This window comes from Oryctolagus cuniculus, chromosome 15, assembly GCF_051225735.1.
Source record: "Oryctolagus cuniculus isolate XC-2025 breed Fujian yellow rabbit chromosome 15, ASM5122573v1, whole genome shotgun sequence".
NCBI classification, from domain to species: domain Eukaryota; kingdom Metazoa; phylum Chordata; class Mammalia; order Lagomorpha; family Leporidae; genus Oryctolagus; species Oryctolagus cuniculus.
The window spans coordinates 11,709,109-11,722,780 of NC_142881.1; the positions used below are offsets into that span (position 1 = coordinate 11,709,109).

Sequence of the window (13,672 nt, forward strand, 5' to 3'; positions counted from 1 at the left end):
AGAACCTGGCACCCATATGGGATGCGGCACCACAGGCAGAGGATTAACCAAGTGAGCCACGGCGCCGGGCCGTAGGGGTGGAATTCTAAGGTTTTAATGCTTTTCCCCCTCAGCATTTCATTAATTCTCTTTTACTTAAAGCTGTTTTCACAGCCTCAAATGTCACAAGGCAAGGGAATTGAAAACATGTGCTGACTCAAAAAACTGTCATTGGTTAAATCGAGGCAGCGTGGCCTGAATTAAACTCCCCCGAGTGACTTCCGGAAACCTTCCCCTGAGTACGGTGGGGACGAGGGACGGTGTCGGAGCGCGGAGCCCGCCGTGGACACTGAAGCCCATCAGACTCCCGGATGCAGGGACCCTTCCCCGCGGAGCTTCTAACAGCTGCTCACCGGCAGCTAGGAGTTCCACCCACCTCTCCTACCCTGCTCTGTTAGCTTGCAAATCCAAGTTTACCCGAGGAGTGGACACACTTGCACGAGGCAGAGTCTCCTTCCTCGGCCCTCGGCTCTCCCACACCACCCGCGGCGTCTGGGGACGTCTCATGCTAAGGGTTGGAGTCCGGGTCTCTGTGCACAGGGGTTAAAGAACCAGAACAAACATCCGCGAGCGCCGCATTTTTCTCCGGCCGCCCTGCCGTGATTCGGGTTTTACTCTCGGTTTCGCGGCTCCGGCTCGTGCGGGCTGAGGATCGGGGCCCCACCGTTCATTCTCTGCCACTCGCGGCCCCGTATCTCCGTCTCCACGCAGAGGCCCGGCTGCAAGGCCCCGAGAATAGGAGACAAATACCAGAGACAGGCCGACCAGCCCTGCTTGGCCTCATCTCCCACAGCCCGCCCGGCTGCTCGTCGTCCTGGTAACCAGAACGCGCGTGCGCAGCCGCACTGTCTCGTCACGTGAGGACGGGCCAGGGGCGGGGCATTGAGTTCGGGTCGGAACCCGTGGCGCCACTCGTCTCAGCGGCCGGCCCGCCGAGGCGGGGCCTAGCTCGGGCCTATAGCGTGGAGCTGACTCGCAGCTCCCGCCCCCTTTCGCTCGGCAGTCTCTCCGCTACTCTCCCGCCCCACGTGCCCCGCTGGCCGCTCCCCCAGCGCCCTTTCCAACTGCCTGCTGGAAGCTGCTGTAAAATGTCGTGAGGGCGCCTTCGCTTTACGGTCGCCTCTCCCAGAACGAGCGCCCCGGAGCGCCCACCGCCGTCAGCCTGAGCGAGTCGGCCCGGCGCAGAGCGAGAGGCCCCGCGCTCCGCTGCCCTCCTCGTCGCGCCCTTTCCGGCCCCGGCGATGTGAGGTCGGGGGGGTGGGCTGCGGTGCCCTCTGGCCCAGGGCTGAGACGGGCTGCAGGTGCCTGTGAGGCGGGCGGGTGCCGGGGCCGGCAGGATGGAGGAGAGCATGGAAGAGGAGGAGGGAGGCAGCTACGAGGCGATGATGGACGACCAGAACCACAACAACTGGGAGGCCGCCGTGGACGGCTTCCGGCAGCCCCCGCCGCCCGCGTCGTCGATGCCGGCCCCCGTGCGGGAGCCCCCGGGCGGACACCTGCTGGCGGCGCCCGCCGTCTCCGTGGACAGGAAAGGCTCCAAGGAGGGGCTCCCGCTGGGCCCGCCGCCGCCGCCGGAGCCCAATGGGGTGATCATGATGTTGAAGAGCTGCGACGCGGCCGGCGCCGTGGCCAAGGCGGCCCCCGCCCCCACGCCCAGCTCCACCATCAACATCAACACCTCCACCTCCAAGTTCTGTGAGTCCCGCCGCCCCGCGCCCACCCCGCGTCGGAGCGGCCCCGCTCTCTTTGTTGCAGGCCCGGGGCTGCCCCTCTGCGCCCTGCCCCCTCGGGTGCTGGCTGCAGCCAGCTCCTGGGCGGCCCTGGCTTCTTGAATTACCTGGCCGGCAGAAGCTGCCTGCTAGGCACGCAGCCCCGACTTCTGCAGACGCGAGCCGTGTCGCAGCCGCTGTCTCTCAACCGCCCCCCCCCCACTCCCCTTTAAAAGTTTGACCCCCAGAGGTGAGGGGGTAACGAGGGCTGCGCGGCGCCGTTCGGGACAGGCTCGTGTTTGCAGCCCGAGAGAAGAAATGTGGCAAGTTGTGTTCCCGGGCTTTCAGCCGGCGTGCGTTAGACAAGTCGGGAAATTTCAGAGTTAGCCTGGGCGTGCGTCTCGGGCTTCTCCCTCTGCGTGCACCTCCGTCGTCGCCCAGGGAAGTGGCTGAGTTACTTCCCGTTGCAGCGGGAGCTGCGACGTCCGTTCTGAGCCGAATGCCGTGCAGGGGCACCTCTCGGAGCCTGCACGTCACAGTAAGCCACGGAGCGCGTGTCCAGCTCCGTGAGCGATGGGCTGCAGGCAGGGAGATTTAAGGGCCACGTCTGTGTCGTGATTGGAAGTTGTCCCCGGCTAGGCTGTATGCGTCTGTAGCCAGGGAGAGAAGGTATTCTTGTTCAGAGGGGTTGCTGGTGGGGCTGGGGTGGTAAAATAAGTGTGCCCGCCATAGCCAGGTTTCCTCTGTCGTGAACCGCAGGTTTTCAGTGGCACCTGTAAACTTCATTTCTTGACTTGTATCAAGCTGTACCGGTGCTTGTTCAAGTAGCTGTGCAGACACCTGTAGTTACAACCTTACACAGGTTTGTGTGTGTACAGCACTTACCCATTTCCACTTGCTTTAAAAATACTGCTTTAGTCAAAGACATGGGTAGGTATGGGTTGGTAAGATTTGCATATGGTTTTTCTCGATTTGGCATCCATGAGAATCACATTTGTGTCGCACAGTCTGTGAGTGGAAGGCTATATTCTGAAGCCAGACCTTGTGCGAAGTTAAGGGTGACTCACCTCAATGCGAAGGAAATGGGCTTTAATGCTTAAAATGTATTCAAAGAGTTCAACAGCATAAACAAAACCCAGTGAAGCTGAGCACAAAAGGTTTTGTCAAACAAAAAACTGTCCTTTGAGGAGATTAATTTAGACAAACCTCTGCTAAGCGTGATCAAGAAAAAAATGCAAATAAGAAATGGACTATAACTACAAATATCAAATTAAAAAGTCTTTTATAAATTATAGTAGGCTAATAACTTCTGACACCTAACGAAACGTGTAATTCTTAGAAAACTATTAATTGTGAAAATTGGTATCAGATGAAATAGCTTGTAAACTGAAATGGTAAAGACCTCCCCTTTCAAAAATGCTGAATCTAGGCACTCTGACAAGTGAGTTCTGTCGAAGTTAAATACCACATAATTCTTTTAACAAGTTCTGAAGGATGAGAGAGGATGTCAGGCTCATTTTATGAGGTTAATGAAGTCTTGATTCTAAGACTAGATAAGGACAATAGAAGAAGAGAAAATTATAGGTCTGTTTCAGCTTATTAACATAGAACTGAAAGTCCTACACAGAGTGCTAGCTCATCAGAGCCAACAATGTGTTAAAAGAATTGTGATCCATGGAGTTTGTCCTAGGAATCTAAGCATGGTTCAGCATCTTTCTGTTTATGTAATTCAGCTCATTAATAGACTAAAGGAAAAGAATAATTATCTCAGCTGATGCTGTAAAATCATTTTAACACCTATTTATGGTAAAAACTCTTAGTAAGCTCAGAATACAAGATATCTAGCTAAAAGTCATTACCAAAACCTACCACAAATAGTAATACTTACTGAAGAAATTTGATAGACTTGCTTTAAGGTTGATAACAAGATAAGAGTGCCCCCTGTCACTACTGCTGTTAAAAATGGTAAGGGGGTGGGTTGGGGAGATAGGACAGATGCAGTAAACCTCGTATGTGTGGATGTGATCACTTACCTGGAAAAACCATCAATCCAGAGAACTAGTAAGAGTTCAGCCCGAGGGGCTGGTGCTGTGGTGTAGTAGGTTAAGCATCCTCCTGTGCCGGTTCAAGTCCCAGCTGCTCCACTTCCAATCCAGCTCCCTGCTGATGGCCTGGGAAAGCAGTAGATGGCCTGAGTGCTTGGGCCCCTTGCACTGGGATGGAGACCTGGAGGAAGCTCCTGGCTTCGGATCGGCCCAGCTCCAGCTGTTGTGGCTATTTGGGGAGTAAACCAGTGAATAGAAGAATTCTCTGTGTGTCCTTCTCTCTGTATGTAACTCTTCCCTCTCAAGTAAATAAATAAATCTTTTATAAAAACCAAAAAAAACCCAAAAAGTTCAGCCAGATTACTGGGTTTAAGGTCCATCTACAAAAATTAACAGCATTTACCAAACTAGTGGTAAACAACTAACAAAGATAATCAAAAGTAAGTATAATAATAGCAACAAACTGTAAGCTCTAAGAAATAACCTAAGAATACATAAGATCTTTAACGAGAAACTTTTTTTTGATGATTTATTTATTTGAGAGTCAGGTTAGAGAGTCTTCCATCTGCTGGTTCGCTCCCCTATTGGCCACAATGGCCAAGCCTGGGCCAGGTGGAAGCCAGGAGCTTCATCCAGGTGTGCCATGTGGTCCCAGGGGCCCAGTTACTTCTGCTGCTTTCTTAGTTGTGTTAGCAGGGAAAGAATGTCAGTCTTTTCCATTGTGATGTATACTTTCAATTTTAATGTCATCAAAAGTACATTTGGTTTACTTTTACAGACTTGGCCGGCGCCGCGGCTCACTAGGCTAATCCTCCACCTGCGGCGCCGGCACACCGGGTTCTAGTCCCGGTCGGGACGCCGGATTCTGTCCCGGTTGCTCCTCTTCCAGGCCAGCTCTCTGCTGTGGCCCGGGAGTGCAGTGGAGGATGGCCCAAGTGCTTGGGCCCTGCACCTGCTTGGGAGACCAGGAGAAGCACCTGGCTCCTGGCTTTGGATCAGTGTGGTGCGCCGGCCGCAGTGTGCTGGCTGCAGTGGCCATTGGAGGGTGAACCAACGGCAAAGGAAGACCTTTCTCTGTCTCTCTCTCTCTCACTGTTCACTCTGCCTGTCAAAAAAAAAAAGTACATTTGGTTTACTTTTACAAACTTAATAACTTACATCTAAAACTTATGGCAGGTGGAATAAAGTTTGTAAATAACCAAATCAATGTAAAAGATTTCTTTTGGTAGGGGCTTGCCTTAATCAGAAGGTAAGGTAATGTTTCGCGGCTATTGTAATAAAAACTGGTATAAATTCAGTAATAGAAAAATAGGTCATGGGAACAAATGAGAAGGTAGAGGCTGTGTGTCTGGGAACTTAAGTCAGATGTGGCATAGATCATTGGAGAAAGGAGTCATGTTAGGGGAACGGCTCATTCCATGGAGGAAAGAAAGGCCACCATAAACAGGATGGAGTCTGGATTCAAGACCTGAATGTGAACAGAATAACTGTAAAGTTGATAGAAAATGTCATAGGAGCTCTTTTCTTAGGATAAGGAAGGACTTATCAAAGGTTCAAAAGCTTACAAAGGTAAAACTTTAATGACTTAGATATAGATTTTCATTCAGCTAAAAACAGATGAAAGGATGAGAGAGGACACTTACTACTTCTGCAGTTGACAAGCGATTAATGTCTGCCTAGATAAAGCAGCTGCTCATCAACAGTACGAGCAGCAACCGCTGCGGAAAATGGTGGTGGGGGCCGGCGCTGTGGTGTGGCGAGTAAAGCCGCCGCCTGCAATCCCGGCATCCCATATGGGCACCGGTTCGAGACCTGGCTGCTCCACTTGCAATCCATCTCTCTGCTATGGCCTGGGAAAGCAGTACAAGATGGCCCAAATCCTTGGGCGCCTGCACCTGCATGGGAGACCCGGAAGAAGCTCCTGGTTTTGGATGGGCGCAGTTCCGGCCATTGTGGCCATCTGGGGAGTGAACCAGCAGATGGAAGACCTCTCTCTCTCTCTCTCTCTCTCTCTCTCTCTGCCTCTCTCTGCCTCTCCTCTGTGTAACTGTGACTTTCAAGTAAAATAAACAAATCTTTAAAAAAAAAATGGGTACTTTATAGAATAGGCAATCCTAACAGGCATAAGAAGTGATGAAATTATTATTATTGATCAGACTTGCAAATTAAAAGGAATGGAGTGCCTTTTGCCATTGGTTAAATTGACAAAAATTAGAAAGCTGGAAGTGCCATGTGCAGGTGGGCACATGGGAACATGGGAAACAGCGCCTGCTGTCCGGGATAACAAGTGGACTCTGAGATGTTGAGAGACCCAGAGTCTGAGAGTATCACAAACGGTGACTGCACCTTCATAGCCCTGACGGTGAAGATTTGCCCTAGACCAGGGTAAAAGTAGCTTTTGCTGGCCTTTGTTTTTGGAATAGAGAATAATTTGTTACCTTGATGGATACTTAGCAGGGACAGGGTTGATTTGTTCTGGAGAATAGACCATATCTAAAGCAATAGCAATTACAACAGGAGTCAACACTGTGGTTTTCTTTCTTTCTTTTTTGCTTTATATACGTATGCTATTTGAAAGGCAGAGAGATGATAGAGATCTTTCATCCACCAGTTCACTCCCTAGATGCCAGCAACAGCCAGGGCTGGGCCAGGCCACAGCCAGGTGCCCAGAGCTCAGACTTCATCTCCCACATGGGTGGCAGGAGCCCAAGACCTGCACCATCATCTGTTGCCTCCCAGGGTGTGCACTAGCAGGCAGGTGGAGCCAGGACTAGGAGCTAGGCACTCTGATATGGGATAGAGGCATGCCAAGTTGAGCCTTAACCACTGGGCCAAATGCCTGCTCCACCACATAGTTTTTTAAAGATTTATTTATTTATTTGAAAAGCAGAGTTGAAGAGGTGGAGAGAGGTCTTACATCCACAGGTTCACTCCCAAACGGCTGCAGTGGCCGATCTGAAGCCAGGAGCTTGGAGCCTCCTCCATATGTTGGCACTGCAGGCGGTGGTTTTATCAGCTACACCTCAGTGCTGGCTCCTTTAAGATTTGTTTTGGGGCTAGCGTTGTGTAATAGCGGGTTAGGCCTCTGCCTGTGATGCTAGCATCCCTTATGGGAACCCGTTCAAGTTCCGGCTGCTCCACTTCGGATCCAGCTCCCTGTTAATGTGCCTGGGAAAGCAGCGGAAGATGGCCCAGGTGCTTGGGCTCCTGCACCCACATGGGAGACCCGGAGCTCCTCAGGGCTCCTAGCTTTGGCCATTTGGAGAGTGAGCCCGCAAATGAAGGGTCTCTCTCTGTCTCTCCAACTCTGTGACTGCCTTTCAATTAGAAAAAAAAAGAAAATGGGAGTTGGCGCTGTGGCCTAGTAGTTTAAGTCTCTGCCGGCAGTGCTGGCATCCCATGTGGGCGCCAGTTTGTGTCCTGGCTGCTCCTCTTCCTATCCAGCTCTCTGCCACAGAGCTGGGAAAGCAGTAGAGGATGGCCCAAGCACTCGGGCTGCTGTACCTGTGTGGGAGACCCGGCAGAAGCCCCTGGCGGGTCGGCCCAGCTGGTGAAGTTCTTTGTTGCCCATTTTGGCCACTCAGTGAGACTTCTGTTTGGGTTTTCTGCATTATGCAGGTCAATAATACCTTTGTATACTACCTGATTGTTTTTCCTAAGGATGCCCTGGCTGGCCACCAGCAGAGCAAGCTGGTACCTCTGTGGCCCTGCCGCCTGCTGTAGTGCTCATACTCTTTGTCTGGACACTGAGTGATCATGTTAAAATCAGGGTGCCCCGTGAGTGCAGTGTTGCCCATCTAACTCAGCATGCAAACGTCAACCACTGTAGCATTTTCCCCCAAGATATTAGTGCATCCCTTACCAAATTATTTCTTAATTCCTTGGTGTGAGGGGCCTTCTCAGAGCATAGTTTAGAGTAGATATGTGTGTGGGAGAGGGGGTTGGGTGTGATAAAAACTCTGTTGTCACTGTCTTTGTAACTATGAAATTAATTCCTCCACACATAAGGAGTTCCTGGTGTCTGGACCTCTTTCCTCCCTCCTTCCTTGGCTCTTCCTCCTTTTCTTCTTGCTCATCTTTTTTCTCCTTGTCCATTTCCTCCCTTTATATCCCTTCCCTTGCCTTCCTCTCCTCCATTTTCATCCATGTTAGGTACATCGTTTGCTGAATTTTGACCTGTGTAACTGTCTGGTCTATGATTTGATTTTTGTCCCACTTGAAACTAAAAGTCACCCAGCCTGGTACCGTTACTACAGGATGCTGGCAGAAGCATCACCCAGAGGAGCTACATGAGAATCACTGTATGTGCATCCGTTTCTCTTACCCCCACGTCCCACAAGGGGCTATGACCAAAGTCATTCTCTGTCAGGAAACAGGTTTGTGTTGTAGCTGAAGAGCGCTGAACTCAGGGAATCCTTTGCTTTATGAAAGCAGTGAGCAGACCTACTCTTGTCCAGCGGGAGGTGGACAAGGATTTTAAGATTACCAAGTGCAGAAATGGCCCAGGTTTAGGAATTTTTGGGGGCCAGCACTGTGGTGCAGCAGGTTAAAGCCTAGGCCTGCAACACTGGCATTTCATATGGGCACTGGTTCAAGTCCCAGCTGATCCAGTTCTCTGCCATGGCCTGGGAAAGCAGCGGGGGATGGCCCAATTCCTTGGGCCCCTGCACCCACGTGGGAGACCAGGAAGAAGCTTTTGGCTCCTGGCTTGGGATCTGCCCAGCTCTGGCTGTTGTGACCATTTGGGGAGTAAACCAGTGGTTGGAAAATACCTCTCTTTCTCTCCCTCCCTCCCTACCTACTCTGCCTCTACCTCTCTCTGTAACTGTCTTTCAAATAAATAAATAAATCTTTTGTTTATTTATTTGAAAGAGTTACACAGAGAGAGGAGAGGCAGAGAGAGAGAAAGAGGTCTTATATCCGATGGTTCACAACCCAGATGGCCGCATTGGCTGGAGCTGCGCTGGTCTGGAGCCAGGAGCTTCTTCCAGGTCTCCCATGTAGGTGCAGGGGCCCAAGGACTTGGGCCATCTTGTACTGCTTTTCCAGGCTATAGCAGAGAGCTGGATCGGAAGTGGAGCAGCCAGGTCTTGAACTGGCGCACATACGGGATGCCGGCACTTCAGGCCAGGGCATTAACCTGCTGTGCCACAGCGCCGGCAAAATAAATCTTTAAAAGGAATTTTGGCTGGCGCTGCGGCTCAGTAGGCTAATCCTTCGCTTGCAGCGCCGGAACACCAGGTTCTAGTCCCTGTCGGGGCGCCGGATTCTGTCCCGGTTGCCCCTCTTCCAGGCCAGCTTTCTGCTATGGCCCGGAAGTGCAGTGCAGGATGGCCCAGGTCCTTGGACCCTGCACCCCATGGGAGACCAGGAGAAGCACCTGGCTCCTGGCTTCGGATCAGCACGATGCGCTGGCCGCAGCGCCGGCTGCGGCAGCCATTGGAGGGTGAACCAATGGCAAAGAAAGACCTTTCTCTCTGTCTCTCTCTCTCACTGTCCACTCTGCCTGTCAAAAAAATAACAAAAAATAAAAAAAAAATTTTTGGTCAGGGCCTTTCATTCTTGGTACAGCAGTGGTGTGTAGAAGCGCACCAAGCCCTAGGAGGACTGTGCCCAGCAGTGACCACCACAGCAGTCCAGGTGTAGAGCGTTTCCTCATGCCTCTTTGTAGTCACGACCCCAGCCCCAGGCATCCACAGATCTGCTTTTTGTCACTGTAGGACTTCGCATAAATGGAATCCTATAATTGGTATTATTGTGTACTTGACTTCTTTCCCTTAGTCGTTTTTGAAATTCTTCCTCCCTGTTCTTGGATGTACCAGCAGTTTATTCCTTTTGATGGCTGAGATAGGTAGTCTTCTTTGGATACACTATACGTTGTTTATCCATCTGTTGGTGATCATTTGGGTTGTCTCCAGTGTTAGCTATTCTGATTTTTTAAAAATTTATTTGACAGGTAGAGTTATAGACAGTGAGAGAGAGAGAGAGAGAGAAAGGTCTTCCTTCCGTTGGTTCACCCTCCAATGGCTGCTATGGCTGGCACTGCGCCGATCAGGAGCCAGGAGCCAGGTGCCAGGGGCCAGGTGCCTCTTCCTGATCTCCCATGCAGGTGCAGGGACCCAAGCACTTGGGCCATCCTCCACTGCCCTCCGGGACCACAGCAGAGAGCTGGCCTGGAAGAGGAGCAACCCAGACTGGAACTCGGCACCCATATGAGATGCTGGCGCCACAGGCGGAGGATTAGCCAAGTGAGCCACAGAGCCGGCCCCGGCTATTCTGATTTAAGCTGTTGTTAACAGCCATGTGCAGGGTTTTGCATGGACATGTGAAATGTTGGCAAGTGGAATTCCTTGGTTATATGTTTAACTATGAGGAAATTGCCAAACTATTTTCCAGAGTAGTTGAATCATCTACCAGTAATAAATGACAGTTCCAGTTACCCCACATATTTATGGATTCTTGTACTGGGTAGGGGTTTCATTCTTGATATTGGCAGTCTTTAAACTTTTAGTCTTTCTAGAGGTTAAGTAGTGGTATTTAATGGTGGATTTATTTTGCATTTCCCTTTTACATGAACTGTTGACTTTTTCGTGTGATTACTGGCCTTCCTTATAATTTTATTTGTGACAGTATGATCAAATCTTTCGATTGTGCTTGGGTTGTCTATTTTTTTTTTTTTTTAAGATTTATTTATTTGGGCTGGCACCATGGTTCACTTGGCTAATCCTCTTCCTGCAGTGCCAGCACCCAGGGTTCTAATCCCAGTTGGGGCACCGGATTCTGTCCCAGTTGCTCTTCTTCCAGTCCAGCTCTCTGCTGTGGCCCAGGAAGGCGGTGGAGGATGGCCCAAGTGCTTGGGCCCTGCACCCGCATGGGAGACCAGGAGGAAGCACCTGGCTCCTGGCTTTGGATCCGCGCAGTGCTGGCTGTGGCAGCCATTTGGGGGGTGAACCAATGGAAGGAAGACCTTTCTTTCTCTCACTGTCTAACTCTGCCTGTCAAAAAAAATTAAATTAAAAAAAAAAGAAGTAGCCATTCTAAAGTGAATAATTCAGTGGCATTTAGAACATTCACAGTATTGAACTATCCCTCTATCTAATTTGAAAACATTTTGATTTCCCCAAAATAACATCCCAAACCTGTTAAGCAGTTTTCCCCATTCCTTCCCCTCCCTGCTGACACCCACCAGATACTTCCTGTCTCTCTAGGTGTACCTATTTTAGATGTTTCATGGGAACAGAATCATAATAAAGACATTTATCTTTTAAATAACTGAAAACTAGAAAGTAAGTTATTTGTGTTTCCAAATGGTTGTCGTTTCTTTCCTTTGTTCTTTCTTTTGTGTAGATCTGGGTTTCCATTCTTATTTTGTGTCCACTTAAGGACTGACTTTAGTAGTTCCTGTAGTATAGTGTTGTTGGCCTCTACTTAATTTATCTTTTGTCTACAGAGTCATTATTTTACTTTCATTTTATAAGAATTTTTTTTTCTGGATATAGAATTTTAGACATACAGCTCCCCTTAACACTGTTAAGATTTAGTCTTTCCATTGTTTTTTTTTTTGACTTGCATTGTTTCTTAAAAGAAATGACTGAATAGTCTATTCTTCTCTGTAATGTTTCCTTGTTTTCTAGCTGCTTAAAAAATTTCAGATTTTCAAATAATAAATTATTTATTTTGGGCTTTATTGTGCTTCTTGGATTTGTCAGTTTGGAACATTTTCTTTCTTTCTTTCTTTTTTTTTTTTTTTTTTTTGACAGGCAGAGTGGACAGTGAGAGAGACAGAGAGAAAGGTCTTCCTTTTGCCGGTGGTTTACCCTCCAGTGGCCACCGCGGCCAGTGCGCTGCGGCCGGCACACCGCGCTGATCCAAAGGCTGGAGCCAGGTGCTTCTCCTGGTCTCCCATGGGGTGCAGGGCCCAAGCACTTGGGCCATCCTCCACTGCACTCCCGGGCCACAGCAGAGAGCTGGCCTGGAAGAGGGGCAACTGGGACAGAATCCGGCGTCCCGACCGGGACTAGAACCTGGTATGCCGGCGCCGCTAGGCGGAGGATTATCCTAGTGAGCCACGGCGCCAGCAGAACATTTTCATTTTTTGTTCCTAGACCCTACCTCCCACTGCCAGCTACACATATTTATTTACATATATGTTACGCGTATGTTAATTACCTGTTTCTGTACTGACAGTCACTGAAGGTCTGTTCATTTTCTTTTAAAAGTTTTTTTGTTCTTTGTCTTTCTGTTTGGATTGTTTTGCTGTATTTTCATGATCACTGATCTTTTTCAGTGGGGTGCTAATTCTGCTCCTAGCAGGAGTCCAGCATTTTCGTGCAGGCCGACACTGAGTCCAGGTTTCAGTGAGGTAACAGCAAGCTGTTAGGAATGTGCCTAACTTGAGGTAGTACAGTGAATGAAGAATCTTCAAGAAGTGCTTTCCTGTTGGTAGTTTCAGTGTTATCTAAAGTTGTTTCTTCCTTATTCAGGATCTGATTCCACATGTGTTCCCAGGCTTCTGCCAGTGTAAGATACTGAAGTCTTCCAAGTTGTTAGGAACATAAGTTATCTCCTGTCGTTAAGGTTTGGTACTTGCTCCTCTGGGAAATCTGCTTCTGGCTGGGGATCTAGAGGTGGGAAAGACTACTTGGGGGTGAGGCGTGGAGAGCCTCCCTCCTGAGGTTTCCAGTAATTTGGCAGCGTCTTCAGTCACGTCAGCTTCGCCTCACGTGGGGGAGGGCTCAGAGAGTTTGTCAGGTCAGGTTTCTGACATTGATCCAAAGTGGCCTCATTTTGGGTCTCAGGGTCCAATTGATTTCACAGTCAATGCCTTTACTTTCACTGAGATGTCTAGCCTTTGAGTTTTATATGGTAATTCTGTAACCTTCAGAGTCATCCTGTTTCTCATTTTTGGCTATAACAACCCGGTTTCTATAAGAATTAAGAGATCCACTCATGGCAGTCATACGTACTCTTTGGTCTGCCATTCACTGAGCTATTCATCATATTCTTTTAAGTTTTCCATTTGTTGGATCAGAGCCCACTCCGCAGCCCTTGTGTTTTTCACTTTGCTCGTAACTACCAAAGCAGTTTGCCAAGTTGTTTTCTCCGAGAGCTTTACTCCAGATGGCCACAGGTGATAGCTTAAGTAACTCCATTGCTACATGCTGTGCACTGCTAGAATTATGTTTTCCAGTGGTTGGCAGGGGCATCATTGCCTTTGAATCAACTGGAACAGAAAACCAAAACCAGCTTCCTAGCTTTTGAGAACCTGTTTCCTGTAACTGCTTCATTATCAATACTCTACCAGTTAGAGTTCAGTGTAAGAAACTGCTTTAGGTACCCCAAAGCAAGAATGACCGAATACTGGAAATTGGGTGCTTTATAAATCATTGGAAAGGCCGAAGGTCTGGAAGTCAGCGAGGCTGGGCTGGGCATTTGGCACAGCAGATGAAACCTGCTTGGGATGCCTATGTTCCATATCTGTGGCTGCGTCAAGGCCCTGTTCCACATCCAGTTTCGGCTTCTTGCTAGTGTGCACTCTGGGAGGCAGGGGTAGTGGCTTTAGTGATTCGGTCCCTGCCGTCTATGTGGGAGACCTGGACTGAATTCCTGGCTCTAGGTTTTGGCCAGCCAAGCCCTGGCTATTGTGGGCATTTGGGGGAATGAATCCTTGGATGAGAGCTCTGTCTCTCTCTGCACCTTTCAAATAAAATGAAGAGGAAATAAAGAAGGCACTGAGGTGGTTCTACTAAAGCTTCATTCCAGGGAGCATGCTCCTTCCATTTTTGCTGTTCTTCAATTGTCACAACTGTCCCTCATCACTGAAATTGGTGGCCAAACACCAGGACTATGGCTTGCAGCAAACTTGGAGACGGGCTTTCG

At 49.4% G+C, this 13,672-nt stretch overlaps 1 protein-coding gene across 2 annotated transcripts in view; it reads left to right on the forward strand.

Moving 5' to 3' along the window:
• The first annotated feature begins 1,072 nt into the window (after positions 1-1,072).
• CACUL1 (CDK2 associated cullin domain 1) overlaps positions 1,073-13,672 on the forward strand; it is an 81,378-nt gene continuing 68,778 nt past the window's right edge. Inside the window, exon 1 of one of the 2 annotated variants that reach the window (XM_051824216.3) lies at positions 1,073-1,734. In XM_051824216.3, the coding sequence (XP_051680176.1) occupies positions 1,377-1,734 (358 nt within the window). In that variant the 5' untranslated portion in view covers positions 1,073-1,376. The remainder of the gene's footprint in view (positions 1,735-13,672) is intronic. The other variant, XM_051824215.3, reaches the window with a different exon arrangement.